At 34.9% G+C, this 17,315-nt stretch overlaps 1 protein-coding gene across 3 annotated transcripts in view; it reads left to right on the top strand.

The window, feature by feature from the left end:
- The window catches only part of SCAF11 (SR-related CTD associated factor 11), a 72,671-nt gene that overhangs the window by 14,757 nt on the left and 40,599 nt on the right, over positions 1-17,315 (top strand). For 2 of the 3 annotated variants that reach the window (XM_077753247.1, XM_077753245.1), the window contains exons 2-4: positions 5,739-5,792; positions 13,390-13,471; positions 16,369-16,526. In XM_077753247.1, the coding sequence (XP_077609373.1) occupies positions 13,411-13,471; positions 16,369-16,526 (219 nt within the window). In that variant the 5' untranslated portion in view covers positions 5,739-5,792; positions 13,390-13,410. The remainder of the gene's footprint in view (positions 1-5,738; positions 5,793-13,389; positions 13,472-16,368; positions 16,527-17,315) is intronic. The other variant, XM_077753246.1, reaches the window with a different exon arrangement.

The raw sequence follows: 17,315 nt of genomic DNA, 5'->3' as shown, positions 1-17,315 counted from the left end.
CATGCTTTTGCTGCATCTTATATATTTTATCTATTGATATATTTGGATTTAATTTTACCATTCTATTTATTTTTATTTTTTGGTTCCCTCTTATGTAACTTCTTTCTTTGGGTTATTTGAACATTTTTTAGTATTCCATTTTGACTTACTGTGTTTTTGCTTGTATATCACTTTTTATTTTTTTATTTTTATTTTTTTAAATGTTTTATTTATTTCTAGGAGAGAGAGAGAGAGACAGCGTGAGCAGGGGAGGGTCAGAGAGAGAGGGAGTCACAGACTTGAAACAGACTCCAGGCTCTGAGCTGGCAGTCAGCACAGAGCCCGACGCGGGGCCCGCACCCACGAACCGCGAGATCATGACCTAAGCGAAAGTCGGACGCTTAACCGACTAAGCCACCCAGACGCCCCTGTATATCACTTTTTAAATGATTGCTCTGAGGATCATAATACATCTATTTATTCAGTTTCCTTAGAATCAATATTTTGTCATTTCAGAATCTTTTAATGTTTTATTTGTTTTTGAGAGAGAGATCACAAGTGGGAGAAGAGCAGGGAGAGAGAAAGAGAGAGAGAGACAGACAAGACAGACAGAATCAAAAGGAAGCTCCAGGCTCTGAGCTGTCAGCACAGAGCCATATGCGGAGCTTGAACCAACGAGCGGTGAGATCATGACCTGAGCCCATGACCTGAGCCGAAGTCAGACGCTTAACCAACTGAGTCACCCAAGCGCCCCTATCATTTCAGATGAAATGTGAAAATCTTTTCACCTGTAGGTCCCTTTAGCCTTTTCTCTGTATGTTGTAATTGTCTTGTGTTAGTTACATTTACATATTGGAAATCTTATTAGAAAGTGTTGTAACATTTGCTTTTAATTTACCAAACATTTAAAAAAAATTCAAGAAGAGGATAGTTAATTATATTTATCCAGATATTTATCACTTCTGTTGCTCTTCCATCATTTCTCGTGTTGTATTTAAGGATGATTTCACTAGATATGAGAATTCTAGGTTTACAGTTCTTTTCTATTTTAGCACTTTAAGAGTGTTGTTACACTTCCTCTGCTATTTAGTTTCTTTTTCTTTTTCTTTTTTTTAAGATTTTATTTTTAATCTCTACAACTGATTTTGGGCTCCACTTTATAACCTCAAGATCAAGAGTTACATACTCTTCGAACTGAGTCAGCCAGGCGCCCCTGGCCAATGTAGTTTCTGATGAGATACCAAGTTATTCATATCATTAACCCACCTTCCCCTCATAATTAATGCCTTGTTTTTTCAATCCGCTTGCAAGATATTTTGTAACTTTTAGCGGGTTGACTATAGGCATGGATATCAGTACCGTTTGGAATTTGTGAGCCTCTTGAATGTAGAGGTTTATCTTACACCAAATTTGGGAGTTTCTGGCCGTTATTTCTCTTTGTCTTCCTTTTTTTTGTACTGCACTCATTTTCCTCTGCTCAGACTCTTGACATGAATGTTAAGGTTTTGTTTCCCACAGGTCCCTGAGACACTGATACTTATTTCAATATTTTTTCTGTTGTTCACATTGGGTACTTTTGATCTGTCTTCAAGTTCATTGACTTTTCATTCTTGCTACTGAATCTGTCCAGTATATTTTCTCTTTTAGTAATGGCATTTTTCAGTTCTAAAATTTTCATTTGATGGTACTTTAGATCTTTTTTTTTCTGTTTGTGTTAAGAATATTTGCTCTTGTGGAGCATTTTTATACCTGCTCTAAAAGTCTCTGACATATAATTCATCCAGTGCTCTAATATCTGTGTTATTTTAGTGTTAGTTTCTGTTGATTTCTCTTTTCCCACAGGAGTGTAGAGATTTTTCTGTTCTCTCTGCCAAGTAATTTTGGGATGTGTTTTGGAGATTTTGAACATTATGATATGAATCTTAGTGTCTTATTTAAATGATATGGAGAATCATTTTTGTTTTGGGAGGCAGTTGATTCAGTTGGCTTTTAGGCCACAAGCTCCAACCAGTTTTCTTTAGGTTGCAGTTTTAATATGTTCTGCTTTCAAAATCTTTGTAGTACTATTTGGATTTCTCCCCTATGTGTACTACTTTGTAGCCAATCTGACCTGCATGGGGGTTTATCTTATATTTTAGTCTTATATTTTATAATTATCTTATATTTTATCTTATATTTTAGAGCCTATGGTATCCTGCTTAGGGTTAAATCTATAGATGTGCAGCTTAGGGGTGAGCTAGGAGTTCATAAACAACTTATACCTTGCTAAGTGCTTTCCCCTCTGTTATGCCCAGGGTATTTTCTAGATCCCTGGGACCTCCTTCCCCCCCCACTTTTTCTGTCCTCTGGCTGGAAACCCCAATCTTCATTTCATTTGTTCCACTGTGGTGCATGGACAATTGCATCTGGAGCCAAGTGACAGAAAACAGGAGAAAAATTGAAAATAGTCCAGTTTCTTCAGTCAGTGAGGATGGTCCCTTTCCCTCAGAGTTTTAGGCTCCTGCTGGCTCTGCTGTTGCCCCTGTTGTAGCTGTCACCGTAAGAGAATTGGGTGGTGGGGAATGAAGAACAGAAAAAAGATGAGATTTCCCTTACCCTTTTTAAGCAATTAAGAGACTCCTTTTCTTCTCTTTGGATAGAAATAGAGGGCTTTTCCTAGAGCTTTCAGTTCCTCTATTGTTACCAACAGCCACTTTCTGGGTTTTAGGCTCCATTAAACACAGGCTGGGGCAAAACTGGATGGGAAAAATTATAAGCTCACTCCCAGTTTGATAATATATCAGATTCTGGGCTCTTCCCCAGTCTACTTGCTATTATTTACTTTCAAAATTTCAATTAGCTGCTCCATTTACTCTGTCTGGGTTTTATAGTTTCAGTCAGTGAGATTAACAAGGTGGAATGTGCTTACTCCATTTTACCCAGAACCAGAACTCCCCAGTTTACTTACTATCAATTTTGGAATGTCATGGCTACTTGAATCTCAATATTTTGGTTAAATATGGTTTGTTAGTTACATTTTTAAAAAATATATGTGTGATCCTGTGTGTAGCAGTGCAAGCTCTGTTGAGATGATGTTACATTAAACGTAAAAAGAAATAGGAACATTAATTTCTCTCTTAGAGCATAGTCTTCATGAACTCTTAATTTTCCATAATTATTTAACATTTGAAAAACTTTTCCTATTTTAAGTTTAATCTATATTTTCTGCCTGAGGATTTCTGGTTTGCCTTTCACTTTGGAGACTTTTAGTCTTTATTCCTTTTAAAAATTATTTGTTTCAAGAATTAGGTTACTGGTGGGGCGCCTGGGTGGCTCAGTCAGTTAAGCGTCCAACTTCAGCTCAGGTCATGATCTCATGGTTCGTGGGTTCAAGCCCCGCATCAGGCTCAGTGCTGGCAGCTCAGAGCCTGGAGCCTCCTTCAGATTCTGGGTCTCCCTCTCTCTCTGACCCTCCCCTGCTCATGCTGTCTCTCTCTCTCTCTCATAAATAAATAAAACATTAAAAAAAATAAAAAAAAAGAATTAGGTTACTGGTCACTGTAGAGCTTAGTATGAGGTGGCATGCCTCATATTAGTTGACTCTTTTGGTTCTCACATGATGTTGTAGACAATGCACAACAATTTCAGAGACATTCTGAAACATATCTTCACTTCCTAGATTGCCTTGTGAAGTTAATTTTGTTATAAGACTGGTTAAGTGTAGATGACTTCCTCTTTTTTATTTTCAGTTTACTTGCTAAGCAACAAGATATGAGATTATTTGTTCATCAGTGAACAGTGCTTGGAAAACAAGCTTTTTTCTGGATAGAGGCCCAGAATGAAGGAACTGAATATGAAAGATTCCTAGAAATTCCTGTTGTTGATCAGCTGCTGACAAGCAACTGAATCACTAATAATCTTCTCAAAAACTGAACCAGAAACTATTTCTAGGGACTGATGTGCAGTAGTAATTTAAAGCGGAGCACATGGCTTCTCTCTTTATGCTGTTGTATTAAAATATCACAAACTGGGTAGCTTATAAGCAATAGGAATTTATTTCTCATAGTTACGGTGGCAGGATGGTTGGGTATGGGACCCCTCTTCCATGTCACAGATTTATCCTTGTATCCTCACCTGGTAGTAGGGGCTTGGGATCTCTCTGTAGCCTCTTTTATAAGACCTTAATCCCATTCATGAGGGTTCTGCTTTTTATGACTTAAGCACTTTTGAAAGGCCCCAGTTACTAACACCATCACTTTTAGGAGTTAAGATTTCAATATTTGAATATGAGTATGAATTTTGGGGGATGCAGACATTCAGACCATAACAGCATGTGAATGAACCCACTAAAACTAAAATTGATTCAAAGTCTTGCATTTCCTATCCATTTCTTTTACTGTTGGTAGTTATAAAGTTTGGGTGAAATTGAAGCTATTGGTAGAAATGAAAATTTTGTTGCTGTTTTTGTAAATTTAAATATCATAATTCTTTATTGTACTTTCTGATCAAGAATAATTTTTACTGAAGAAATGTGATGTTGAAAATACATACATAACTGTTGTGATCATGAAAAATTGGTGTGTTGAAGGAATGAACATTTTATTTATTAAAGGCCTATTATTTTTTTTAATTTATGGTGTTTAGTTAGATAATCAATATACTCAGATAATTGCATTGAAATGTATTATAAAATTTGAAGACAGAACAAAAATAATTCTCTCTGCCAGTATGTATGTCCTAACCATTAATCTGAAAAACTTTTTTGTTTTATAGGATAAGTCTTCACGGTATGGGGTCAGGCACAGTGGTGTCTTTTATGTTTGCCTGATGGTCATTTCCATGTAGGAAGTCCAATATAGCGAGAACATTAACTTACCTATCTGCTCTGATTTGCGTGTATCCTTTCTTTGCTTAAAGAAAAATTAAAATTCTTACTGTCATGTTAAAATTGGTAATTCCAGTTCTGAGTCCTTTAAGGATGGAAATGCTGCAGTAGTACAGAATGGTCAGGGGCTAGACAAATATATTTTTAAATCTTTTGGTCTCAGTTGGGAAGCCTTTTTTACAAATGCACATATGTTGCAAGGATTTGGTATGAATTATATGCTCCTGTTACATCCATCTCGAGCTTACCCCAATTGCAGCACTTGTGGACTGCATCGTAATTGTTGGTTTCTGTTTTCGTCTGGTGTGTCAGTGCAGAAGACCTGATGGTACCTAGAAAATAGGAGCACTGACTAAATACTTATTGAATGAATAAACAAATGAAAGACAAGCTGTAGTAAAGTGGGGAGTGTGGTATAGGGCCTTTTTGAAAAAAGAGAGGGAAAAAGTGATTACTGGTTAAGTGTACTTAAGATCTGGAGTTCAGGAAGTAATTGAATTCTAGTAGTTGTTAAATTACTGTATCTTTTTCTAAATTGTCTTCTCAGGTGATATGACCAGTGCATTAGTTGGGGTAGATTTTTTCTAATTCTTCGTTACGTTGTTTTCAATTGCTTTTTTCCTAGATGCTGAAATGTGACTTTTTGTGCTTCTCTCACTAAGCAAAAATGTTTTTATTATTGTTTTTCTCCATTACCTGTTTGTATCCTCATATTTGAAGGCATAGGGTTAACTCTGTCATACATTCTAAATAAATTGTATTCACATTCAGGGACCTCTGGAATAAATTATTCTTTATATTTTCTTGTTCTCTTTTATTCTAAACCCAAGATTAATATGGGAGTAGCTGGGTGAAAGTGAAGTAAAAGGACTGATTTTCATAATTCCCTCTACAGAATCATTTGATGGAAAACTGATTATATAACCACTTGATCTGAAGAATCTTAAAGGTAAGAGGGCTTGTGAATATTTGTATACTTATTAAAAAAAACTTAAAATGACACTTTTAGGTACCACCTAAGAAATTGTGGTTGTAGCTTTACTTAACTATGACCTCTTTTTTGCTGGAGTTGCCATGCTAAAAGTATTTAGTAGTATTTTATCTCCTATAACTATATAAAATAGGAAATATGATACAAAAATCTTAGTATTATTTTTGGAGTCCTAGTCTTTCTTTGTCTTGCATCAACCTTTTTATTTCCAGATAAATAGGAATTTTGGTGAATACTATCTATGTAGAATAAAGAACATATTTATCCTTATATAAGGTCTATTTGAAAAGCTATTTGACACTTTAAATTTTGTGACCTTTTTACTCTGCACATTCTTTCTATATGTGGATATTTGAAATACAGAAGTTTTTTTAATAATGAAAATCTGTTCTTAGAGTCATATAGGTTTACCAGTCTTATATTGTATGGTATACCTAAGATTTTTGGGGTAGGGTGTTGTTCCTGTTCATGTGTTTGTGCCTCTGCTAGTTGTTGAGTTCTTCTGTGCTAGTCCTGCTGCTAGGCACTTTAAAAGGATTAGTGATTATGTAATTTAGTCCTCACAATGACTGAAGTGGTTATTACTATTATCTCCATTTGATAGATGAGGAAACAGGCTCAAAGAGGTTAAGGTCTTCCAGCTAGGAAGTGGCAGACTAGTTGAAATTTGAACCTAGACAGTTTTATTTTTTTTTTTTTTTTTTAAACCTATACTTGAAGGGCCATTCCTGTCTCTATACTGAACACTTCTGGTGTTAAAGCTCTGACAACAAACATGTTGGTTAGGGATATTTTAAACAAAAACATGTCAGAATAGCTTACTTGAAGCAAAGAAGTCTACTTACAAAGTCTAATAAAATTATACAGTAGAACTCAGGGAGAAAAACAAAACTTTGGGAACGTTTTGTAAGGGATTTAAAAACCAACAGTGACAGAGCAGGACTGAGTTGATTATGTTACAGAGAGACTGGAAAAGAAATAATTATTAAGCTGAAGGAGTTGATTGCCTTAACCCTACTCTGAAGTGAATTAGTTGGAGGCACTAGAGCAAATATCTGTGACAGTTTAAGCCAGATTGATAAAATAAATGTAGATAAATCAACAAAATCACATAGCCTTCAGAGGAGTTTTAAAAGGAACTCAAGGACAACATTGCAGAACCATTGACTCAGGTGTATAATAAGTAACTGTTGTGCCAGAGTACGGGTTGAATATAAATGTAGATAGATGCCTATGCTTAAGAAAGCTTGAAGAGCTCTCTGCAATGAGAGACTGAGCCACAAATGTAAACTTTTTATGGAAAGGGCCAAAACATCATTACCTTAGGCTTTGCAGAGTATATGGTTTCTGTTGTAGTTACTCATCTTTGCCATTGTAGATCAAAAGCAGCCATTTTTTTGACCACTGGCCTACAATAATGGACACTATCCCTTCCTAGACATCAATACAAAATAGCCTTCCTGTGGTTTCTTCAGGTGAAAAATAACATTCTGAAAGGGAGGATCAAATTTTTTATGTAGATGATTGGGTGGCACTTAATGCCTTTATTTAAGACCTGAAATGGGATGGAAGATCCTGCATTTAATAGTAATGGTTCACATTTGAATGCTTATTACTGCTAGATAATGTCATAAGCACAAGTTGGCCTGACACCAGCACCCAAATCATTAATCACTGAAATATACTACTCAGAGTACCTTACTAAAGTCCCCTCTTTTTTAATTGATTTTTTTTGGACAGAGGATTGAATTTGGGGACTGGTTTATATTGGATAAAAGATTAGAAATAAAGTAGAAAGAAATAGAGTAAGGTTCTGGGAGTCACTGGATTCTCTGAATACCTTAGCCATATGAATCAGTGTATTTAGCATTTTCATGAAGATATCCTTGGCATAAGTATACCCAGCACAGGGGAAGTTCTTACTTTTTCCCAAAATCCTTTTCATTCAGACCTGGCTCCCGTTTGTCTTATCTGTGCCCTTCTCTGGTAGAGTCTATAATAGCAGGATTGGGTTTGAAAGTGGGGTAGGAAATAGAGTTAAACTTTCTCATGACTTTTCATATGTCTTCTTTATTTGACCCAGAGGGTCTGATTGTACTTTTTTTTAATTAAACTTTTTTTAAATGTTTATTTTTGAGAGAAAGCATGAGTGGGGGAGGGGCAGAGGGAGAGGGAGACAGAATCTGAAGCAGGCTCCATGCTCTGAGCTCTCAGCACAGAGTCCAACGTGGGGCTTGAAGTCATGAACTCATGATCATGACCTGAGCCAAAGTTGGATACTTAACCAACTGAGCCACCCAGGTGCTCCTGATATCTGTATACTTTTGACAGAATCTTAGTAGACTAGATCAATTTAGTTATTACTTAGAAGTGTTATTTTGTATTTTTTTTTGGTCCTGTATTTGCCTTCGTCTTTCACTTCTGTCAATGGAAAGCAAAGAAATGGGCTATTGACATTTTTATTACCCTTCCCTATTTTTTGTTCTTACTTGCAGTAATAAAAATGATGATAATAACGGCCATTTATTGCATGGCTGTGGAGCTGGGATTTGAATCTAGGTATCTTTAGATACCACGGACTTGCTTGAAGTACAGTAGGGAGGAAGAAAGGAGAGCAAGGTTTGAGGTGAATTGGAGAGGGAAGAAATTCTGTTTTGTAGTAGATGGAAGGAAACAGGTTTTGGAAGAGAAGAGGAGAAGAAGGGAAAATAGGAATTTTAAATGGAGCTAGCCAAAGCCAAAATGTTTGGTTTCCATTATGAGGAACCTCTGGTCCCTTCTCTGATTCCTTAAAACTTGAGGTGCTTCAGCAACTACTACAATAGAAAATACATTGTTAGCATCTCACCTGTAACTTGAAACCATTTTCTTTTATAGAGGATGGTAGTTATATCCTAGAGCTGTGCTATCCACAGTAGCCAGAAACCACATTGGATTACTTAAATTTAAATTAATTAGAACCTAAATAAAATGAAAAATTCAGTTCCTCTTTTAGCCTCATTTCAAGTGCTTGATTGAACAATTCCCTTTTGGGCAGTCCTGTTCTAGAGAACTGAACTCTCTTCTACGCTGCTGTTAACTTGAATGCACTGTAGTGACTGGCCTGGGATTCTCGCTTCCATGTATTCCAGGGTTGGTGTGGGAGAATGAGTTTTGAGTTCCTGAAAACTGATTTCTGTCAGTGCTTTTTTTTTTTTTTTAATTCCATGTCTAAAGGTTGATGGCTTTTATGATAAATAAATTTTTTAAATTAAGTCATTCTTCCCAAACTGCTTATGGACATATTTGGAATAGTATTTCTAATACATACAGAAGCAATATATTATGAAATAAAAAGGGTAACCGGGAAGATATAATTAAGATCATTATGGTAGGGGGACACCTAGGTGGCTCCGTTGGGTGTCCTACTTTGACTCAGATCATTATCTCACAGCTCTCATAGGTTTGAGCCTTGCGTTGAGCTCTGCGTAACAGCTCAGAACCTGGAGCCTGCTTTGGAGTCTGTGTCTCCCTCTCTTTCTGCCCCTCCCCTGCTCACATCATGTCTCTTTCTCCTTAAAAAATAAACAAACAGTAAAAATTTTTTTGTTAAGATTATGTTACAGATAACAAACTTAAAAATACTTTAGCTTGGAAAGGTGGAACCTGGGAGAGACATTAAAGATTGAAATTTGTTAATTAAAGTCAGTGTAAAGTAAACAGAATTAACTTAAAGTCAAGAATGAAGAACCATTCTTTGAAATTTATTTGAGGTAAACCAAAATTAGAAGAAATTCGGTTTAATTTATAGATAATTAATTTACTGAACTTAGCTGAACTCATAAGTAGTCTAGGTAGACTATGACATGATTAAGAGTCATAAATATAGGGGCGCCTGGGTGGCTTAGTCGGTTAAGCGTCCGACTTTCGCTTAGGTCATGATCTCACGGTTCGTGGGCTCGAGCTCCGCGTCAGGCTCTGTGCTGACTGCTAGCTCAGAGCCTGGAGCCTGTTTCAAGTCTGTGACTCCCTCTCTCTCTGACCCTCCCCTGCTCACGCTGTCTCTCTCTCTCTCCTAGAAAATAAATAAAACATTAAAAAAAAAATTTTTTTTTAAAAAAAATAAAAAAAAAGTCATAAATATAGTTAATATCATGAAATAAAGTTATATATAACTTTTTGGGTAACCACAAGGAGGGATAGTCCTGTCCACCCATAGCTTATCTCTTAGGTTTTTTTTATTGACCACAGATTTTACTAGCTTAGGACCATGAGTCTATATTGTATTCCTATGCTCCCTTTACTGGAATTTTAAAGCAAAACATGTATTAAAAACCATGGATCCTTAGATTAAAACCTGGAAACTAGGCAGATAGAACAAATAAACATGAACAAGTTAAAAGTTTGTAAGTTGTTGAATTAAAACTTGTGATTTTTATCTAGTAAAATTCTAAAACCTTATCATTTTGAATGAATATACTGGTAATGTGGCGTAATTATTTTAGTTATGGCAGTAGTTAATTCATGATATATTCAGGAAGCAGCACATTAACTTAAAAGAATTTGGAACACAGTTTTGTAAGCAGATTTCTGACGTGATGAAGGGCAGTCCGTAACTTGATTGAGTGATAAACNTACTTACTGTAAAATTTTAATTATAATTTATATATTAATATAAAAATACAAGCTTAATATTTTTAAGGGAGGGAAGGTGAAAACAGCATAGAATAGACTATCCCGTAGAACATAAATTATTTAGCTACATAAAGCAATGGTGTGTTGCATCTTTTGAGAACTGCCTAGAACTTTAAAATATTGTTTTAATTTTCAAATTAACATTTTATCACATTTAATTAACTCTCAACTTAAATATTTTTTATTCTTAGATATTAAGGATCCCAGGGGAGATGGTATGGTATGAATTTCCCCAAATAAAGATTACACTCAATTATAGATCATACCAGGAATACAGTATGCCTCTAAAATCAGTTAAGTTGGGATGTTGTTTAGAGCAGTGTTTCTTAGGCTTTAACATAGATATGAATCATGTACAAATCTTGATAAAACGCAGATTCTTATTCACTAGGTCTGGAGTGGTGCCTGAGGTATCCTGCATTTGTAACATGTTGTCAAGTGATACTGATGGTGTCCTTCTGAATGAATATCAAGTAGAGTAACCTATGACTATCTGAATATTTTTAAAGTAATCTGTCAGTTTCACTGTTGTGGTTGCTCAGGTCAGAATACTTTAGAATTATTCTGTACTCCTACTCTGTAACACATAGATCATATTCAGTCTGCCTAAAATCCTGATGGCTGTAATTTGAAAATAGCTGGAATTTGATCACTTTTCATCACCATTGCTACTATTCTGGTATAGGCCACTGTCTTCTCCCTCCCAAGATGACTAGTCTCCTTGCTTTTTCCTTGGCCGCCACTGCTACTTAAAACCTGCTACTGGCCTATATCACTCAAGAGAAGAAGCCAGTGTGTTTCCCTTAGCCTTCCTTTAAGGCATTGCATGAACTTAATACCTCTATGTCCTCATCTGCTGCTTTCCTCCTCTTTCATTATATTCTAACTACACTTGCCTGTTTTTCCTTGAACATATCAGACTTGCTCCCCATCTTGCCTTTAGACTTTCATATTTGCTGTTCTTTTCTGCCTAGAATGCAGGTCCTCTAGGTATTCACATAATTTTCTCTCTTCTTTCAGATTGCCAGTTAAAATGCCACTTTATCAGAAAGGTTTTCCCTAAATACTTTGTATGAAATAACAGTTTCTCTACTTTTTCACTTATTAACCACACTAATTGTATGCTTATTATTTTATTTTTCTCAACATCTCAACATACTAGATATTTTAGTTTATTGTTTCTCTCCTACTTGAATGTAAAGGCAGAAATTTCTGTTTTGTTCAGTGCTATACTTAGAGCACTGCCTAGTAGTATACCTATGGCATTCAGTAAATCTTTGAAGTAAAACAAAACAAAACAAAACCCACAAGGAAGTCTTTGGACGTCTACTTGATTAACTTCATTGATTCTGTCTCCCTTCAGGATAGCCCATTCCATTTGAAGGTAACTGTGGACCTTTGCCTTAAGCCCTCTGTTCTTCCAGGCTAAACATTCTACTACTTTACATTTTATGTATGATACAGTCTCCAAGGCTGTCATCTGAAGTTTAGTCCTCTTTCCTGGACATTCATCATTTTGTTGTTTCTAAAAAACAGCATCAGAATTAAAACAAATGTTGCAAATGTAGGCTGAGGGGAAGTTTTCTCTTGTTTTTGACTTTCTGCTTTTGTTAAGGCAGACTGTTATTAAATTAACTTTTTAAAGTAATTCTAATCCTTACTGATTTTTGCTTTTTTAAAATTTACTATAATCTGTAAATCATTCTTCTGTGTTCTTATCTTCTGCTTTATAGTTGGTTTTTGAACCAACGTATGGGTCTTTGCATTTCTCCTCATTTAACCTAAAACAGAATTTTCCTGGGCAATACATACATAATACAAAAATTACTTTATGTAAATATGGGAGAATCATAACTGGTGAGATTGGGAATTTCTTGTGCCTAGATATTGTGAAATGTATTTGAACAGCTTATTGTAATCATGTGTCTTACATTCAAAAAATTCTGAATTGACTTAAAAAAATAATTTTTACCTCCTAAACTTGTTTCCTTTGACTAACAAATTGATTTCCCACGTTTCTCATTTTGCCTCATAACCACCATTTTCTTAGTCCTCCAGGTCAGCAAAATCTTTGACTTCTTCCCTGTGTTTATTTAGTCACCATATCTCAGAAATTCTTCAGTTTGCTAATTCTTTGCTTTTCTATTCACTTCACAGCCAATTACTCTAGCTGTGCAAATCTCCCTGGTTCTAATCTCTCCCTGCTCTAATCCATTTCTGTGCTTTCCTGGCAGATCATTCTTTTAAAATATTCATTTACATCACTTTCATCATGTTCAGAGGAATATATAAGATTGGATCTAAACTTTTCAATCATTGGAGATCATCTGTAATCTGTCTCTATTTGATTTACGTTGCCCTGCTTACTTATTGCTTCACTTACCTATTACTGTAGTCTTTCAGATGAACTTGGCATATATTGCTCCTTAGTACACACACACAGTTTCTCTCTCATACCTTTACATACTTACCTTTTTTGCTTTTGTCAGATTGGCATAGTTAAATGCTATTTTATTCCTTTATACTGTGTTGTATCTTAAATGCGTTAAGCTCCAAACACAAATAACCTATTACCTTCAATGAAAACTCCAGTTCCAATTGATCTCTTTTCCCTAAACTCCAATTATATTTATGCCTATACCACAAAATTTATCATTTAGTCTTTGTTGCTTAATACTTGTATAAGGTTTTTACTTTCAGTAAGATTGTGCTTGAAGGCAAAGAATATAAAAGAGTTACTGTATTATCCATAAATTTTACTGCCTTGGCTTGTACTGTCTTTTATGTGTAATTTCTTACAGTTCTGGGTTTTTGTTTCTGTTTTTCATTGATATTGGGAGAAGGCAAAAATAAAAATTCTGTATTTTAATCCATCCTATAGGAAACCCTTTTTCAAGGAGAAATGAAGAAGAAAACTATATATACCCTAAATGTGGGAGATCAGGAGTATGAAGACATGGAAGGTAACCTTTTATTTTTATAAAGCTTGTGTGTGGGAAAGCAAAACTTAATATTTTAAACTGTTCATTTGTATGCATTTCACAGTATACAAGGAGTTTTTTGTTTTCACTTATTTTTATTATTCTTAAATTCTGAAATCATCTTCCTAAATAAAAAGTGCACACATTTTTACCCCCTCTTCCTATGTCTTATTTGTGATTGATCAAGGTTTTAGGTTTGTTTAAGCTCTTTCTTTTTTTATTTCATACTGGTTTACAATATACTTTTTTTGGTCTTTGTTGTTGAAATCTTTTTTGATTTTTAAAATAGCATTAATCTTTTCTTCTGCTTCTATAATTAATATTTTAATATTCACTCTTAACAGTAAAAGAATCTTAGAACACTTTAGCTCTGACCTTCCTACGCTTGATTTATAGGTTATAGTCATCCACTATTGATTTTTTTCAAGCATCACAAATTAGTTGATATTTTAATATAGATAGTATTTAGGGAGATTTCTTCTCCATGTCTTTTTTTCTTCCTGAAAAATACTTTAAGTTCCTTTAGTGAAAGTCTGTTGGTGGTAAACTTTTAACTTTCTGTATTTATTTTATCTTCTTCAAAACTGTTCAAAGATAGATATATAATTCTGGATTGATATGTTTCTTTTAGCACTTTGAAGATCTTATTTAACCATTTTCTATTCTTTCTTGCTGTCAAGAAGTCTCTTTTCAGGCAGACATCTTCTCCTCTGCTGTCCTGTCTGCTGCTCCCTTGGGGTGTATTCAGTAAACTTCTGTCTCCTTTGTTCTGACTCAGCTGAAACCTTTCACTGCCTTTGCTACTGGCTTCTACCCAGTCACTGCCCCAAATTTGGGGGCCCCCCATCTGATTGGACAGACACCCTGTTTAGATACCACAGGAACCCTAAAGACATGATGAAAGTAGCTCGCAGCACACAATTCCTGTCAAAGCTGGCTAGATCCTGTATTTCCCTATAAAACCCCCAGCCCCTTCCTCAGGCCAGGGTTGAAGGTTTTTTGAAGTCTTAGACTGCTGCGGCCTCCTTTGCCTAGCAAAATAATAAACTATCTTCCTTCTTTATAAAAAAAGAAAAGAAAAAAGAAATCTCTTTTCAGACTAATTGTCAATCCCTTATAGATGACCTTTTCCCTCATTTTGCTTTTTATTTTTTTTAAGCTTATTTATTTTGAGACTGAGCACACTTATGTGCCCAGGGGAGGGGCAAGAAAGCTGGAGAGAATCCCAAGCAGGCCCACCTGGGGCTCAGTCTCAGGAACTGTGAGATTATGACCTGAGCTAAAATCAAGAGTTGGATGCTAAATGGACTGAGCCACCCATGGACCCTGCATTTTGCTCCTAGATCTTGCTTTATCTTTAATGTTGTACATTTGCTACATTTTATCTGGCATGGATTATTTTTATTTCTCTTGGCTAGCCTACATACCTATATGTCCTCTCTCTGTTGAATCTTTTTTGTTTGCTTTCTCATTTCTCAGCCATTACTCCTTTAACTATGGCATATTCTTTATTGTCTTCTGGGCTTCAATTAGTGTGTTAGGTTTTGTTCTGACTTCATTTCACACTCTCCTTTCTCCTTTTATGTCTCTTTTCTCAGATTTCTCTTCCAGTTCACAAATATTCTTTCCTTTTGGGTCTAACATGGTGTTTAATTATTCTGTGTGGTATTTGAAAATTCTGATATTTGAAGCCAGTGGGTATCTAAGTGAATATATAGTAAATGAGAATAATATATAAAATATAAATATAAAAAATAAATCTAAGTAAATTCTTTTTTCTGCTCATTCTTATTCAAGGCACTTTATTTTGTTAGATTTGGTATTGTTTGATTATGAACTCACATTTGATAAATTTAATCTGTAGAATTCTGAGAGCCTAATAAGGAATGTTTTTCTTCAGAGGATTTGTATTTGCTTTTCCTTGAAATCCATGCTTTACTTTAGTCACATTGGGGGTCTTAATATTAAAGTCTTTTAGGATCAGTTCCCCTACCTGGGTTGGTTATAAGGGTTAGTCTCTAAATGTGAACACTAATATGGACAATTGCTTCCAGGATAATCCCCATTCTTCCATTTGCTTTGTGTATATTTGCATTTCAGCTGACCATTTCTTTATTTTTGTTTCATTTTATGTTGAATCTTGGGAGTTTCCTTTAATTACTTGTAAGACAAAATGCATACTCTTGTACGTTGGTTAAATTGCTGGTGGGCATTTAGATTACTACAAACCATAAGGGATATAATTTGACAGTATCTGTTCAAATTACAAATGTACATACACGTTGATCTAGCAATTTCTTTTTTAGGAATTTATCCTATAGATGTGCTGTTAAAAATGTGAAATGACAGTTTTTCATTGCAGCATTGTTTGTAATAGCCAAAGGTGGAAAACAAAGAGAATGTCTATCGGTAGGTTAAAACAAAAAAAATGCAGACTAATGTGTATAGTGGGCTAGTGTTTGTGTGAAGAAGGAGCTTTAAAAGGTATGTCTTAAGAGTTTCTTGTCTATGGATTAAAAAAAAAGTCTTTGGAAGAACTTATAGTTGTTACTCGTTGCATTTCAGTGTGACTGGATGGATGGAGGTAGATTTGAATGGGAGATTGGTCACTATAACGTTTTTTTACTTTTAAAGTCTTGAACCATGTTACCATTACTTATTTTAAAATTTATAAAGAATTCTTTTTCCTCCTTCATTAAACAGCATAGATAAATGTTGGAGGTAATTATGCTTAGGGAGTATGTTTATTACACTTACCTAAGATCTAATTACTTTGTAGTAAGAGGGCCCTTTAGAATATCTGGTTCTCATAACTACCACAAACATCTGTTATTTGGTCTGGAGAACTTAAAAGCATATGTGGCTGCTTTACTTTATAGGTGAAGAAAACAAAGATAATACTGCTACCACTGGTCTGTTGTACAGTGCAGCTGACAGATGTCCTATATGTCTTAATTGCCTGTTAGAGAAAGAAGTTGGTTTTCCAGAAAGCTGTAATCATGTCTTTTGCATGACCTGTATTCTTAAATGGGCAGAGGTGAGTATGGCAATAAATTAAATATTACTGTATTTTAGTTCCCTAAGATGGTATCATTCCACCTAGTCTAAAGAGTTGGTAATGCCTTTTATAAATTATTTCACAGTAACGTATTTTCCCCTTACTATGGACAGATTTTCCTGTATTATTCAAATTGTTAGTATATTTTCTTCTAGTTTTTTTAACATGTATTTTTTGTTCTTTATAATTAAATTTAGGTGCATATCTTTAAAATAATCTTACGAGAACAACATTAAAGTTTTTTTTTGTAGAAATGCAGTAATTCTTTGTTGTACTTGACCCTCTTGGGATAATATCTGCTTATTACTAATACTACCTTCTATCTGTTTTATGTTTTTCAGAGAATTTTAATTAATTAATTAATAACAAATATGTATTATGTATTTAATAATTATTAATGTAATTAATTTTATTTAATTTAGTTAGAGAGCGAGAAAGAGAATCCCAAGCAGGCTCTGTGCTATTAGTGCAGAGCCCGCTGCAGGTCTTGAACTCATGAATTGTGAGATCATTACCTGAGCCGAAACCAAGAGTTGGATGCTTAACTGAATAAGTCATGCAGGCACCCCTTTCAGAGAATTTTTAAATAGATTATTTGATTTCTTCTTTTGTCAGCTTTGTGGGATAAGAGCAGATGTAGTAGTGTCCTTCGTTTTTATGGATGAGGAACTTGATTTTGTATTCTAGAGCAAGACCAAGATTTCATTGCTTAAAGAGGCAGAGGTGAATTTAGAACTGCATTTTCTCATCCCGTTTTTAATATATTGT

This window comes from Crocuta crocuta, unplaced genomic scaffold (assembly GCF_008692635.1).
Source record: "Crocuta crocuta isolate KB4526 unplaced genomic scaffold, BGI_CrCroc_1.0 scaffold30, whole genome shotgun sequence".
Classification (NCBI taxonomy): domain Eukaryota; kingdom Metazoa; phylum Chordata; class Mammalia; order Carnivora; family Hyaenidae; genus Crocuta; species Crocuta crocuta.
Note: the sequence above shows the minus strand (reverse complement) of the source record. Positions and strands in the feature narration are given on the sequence as shown.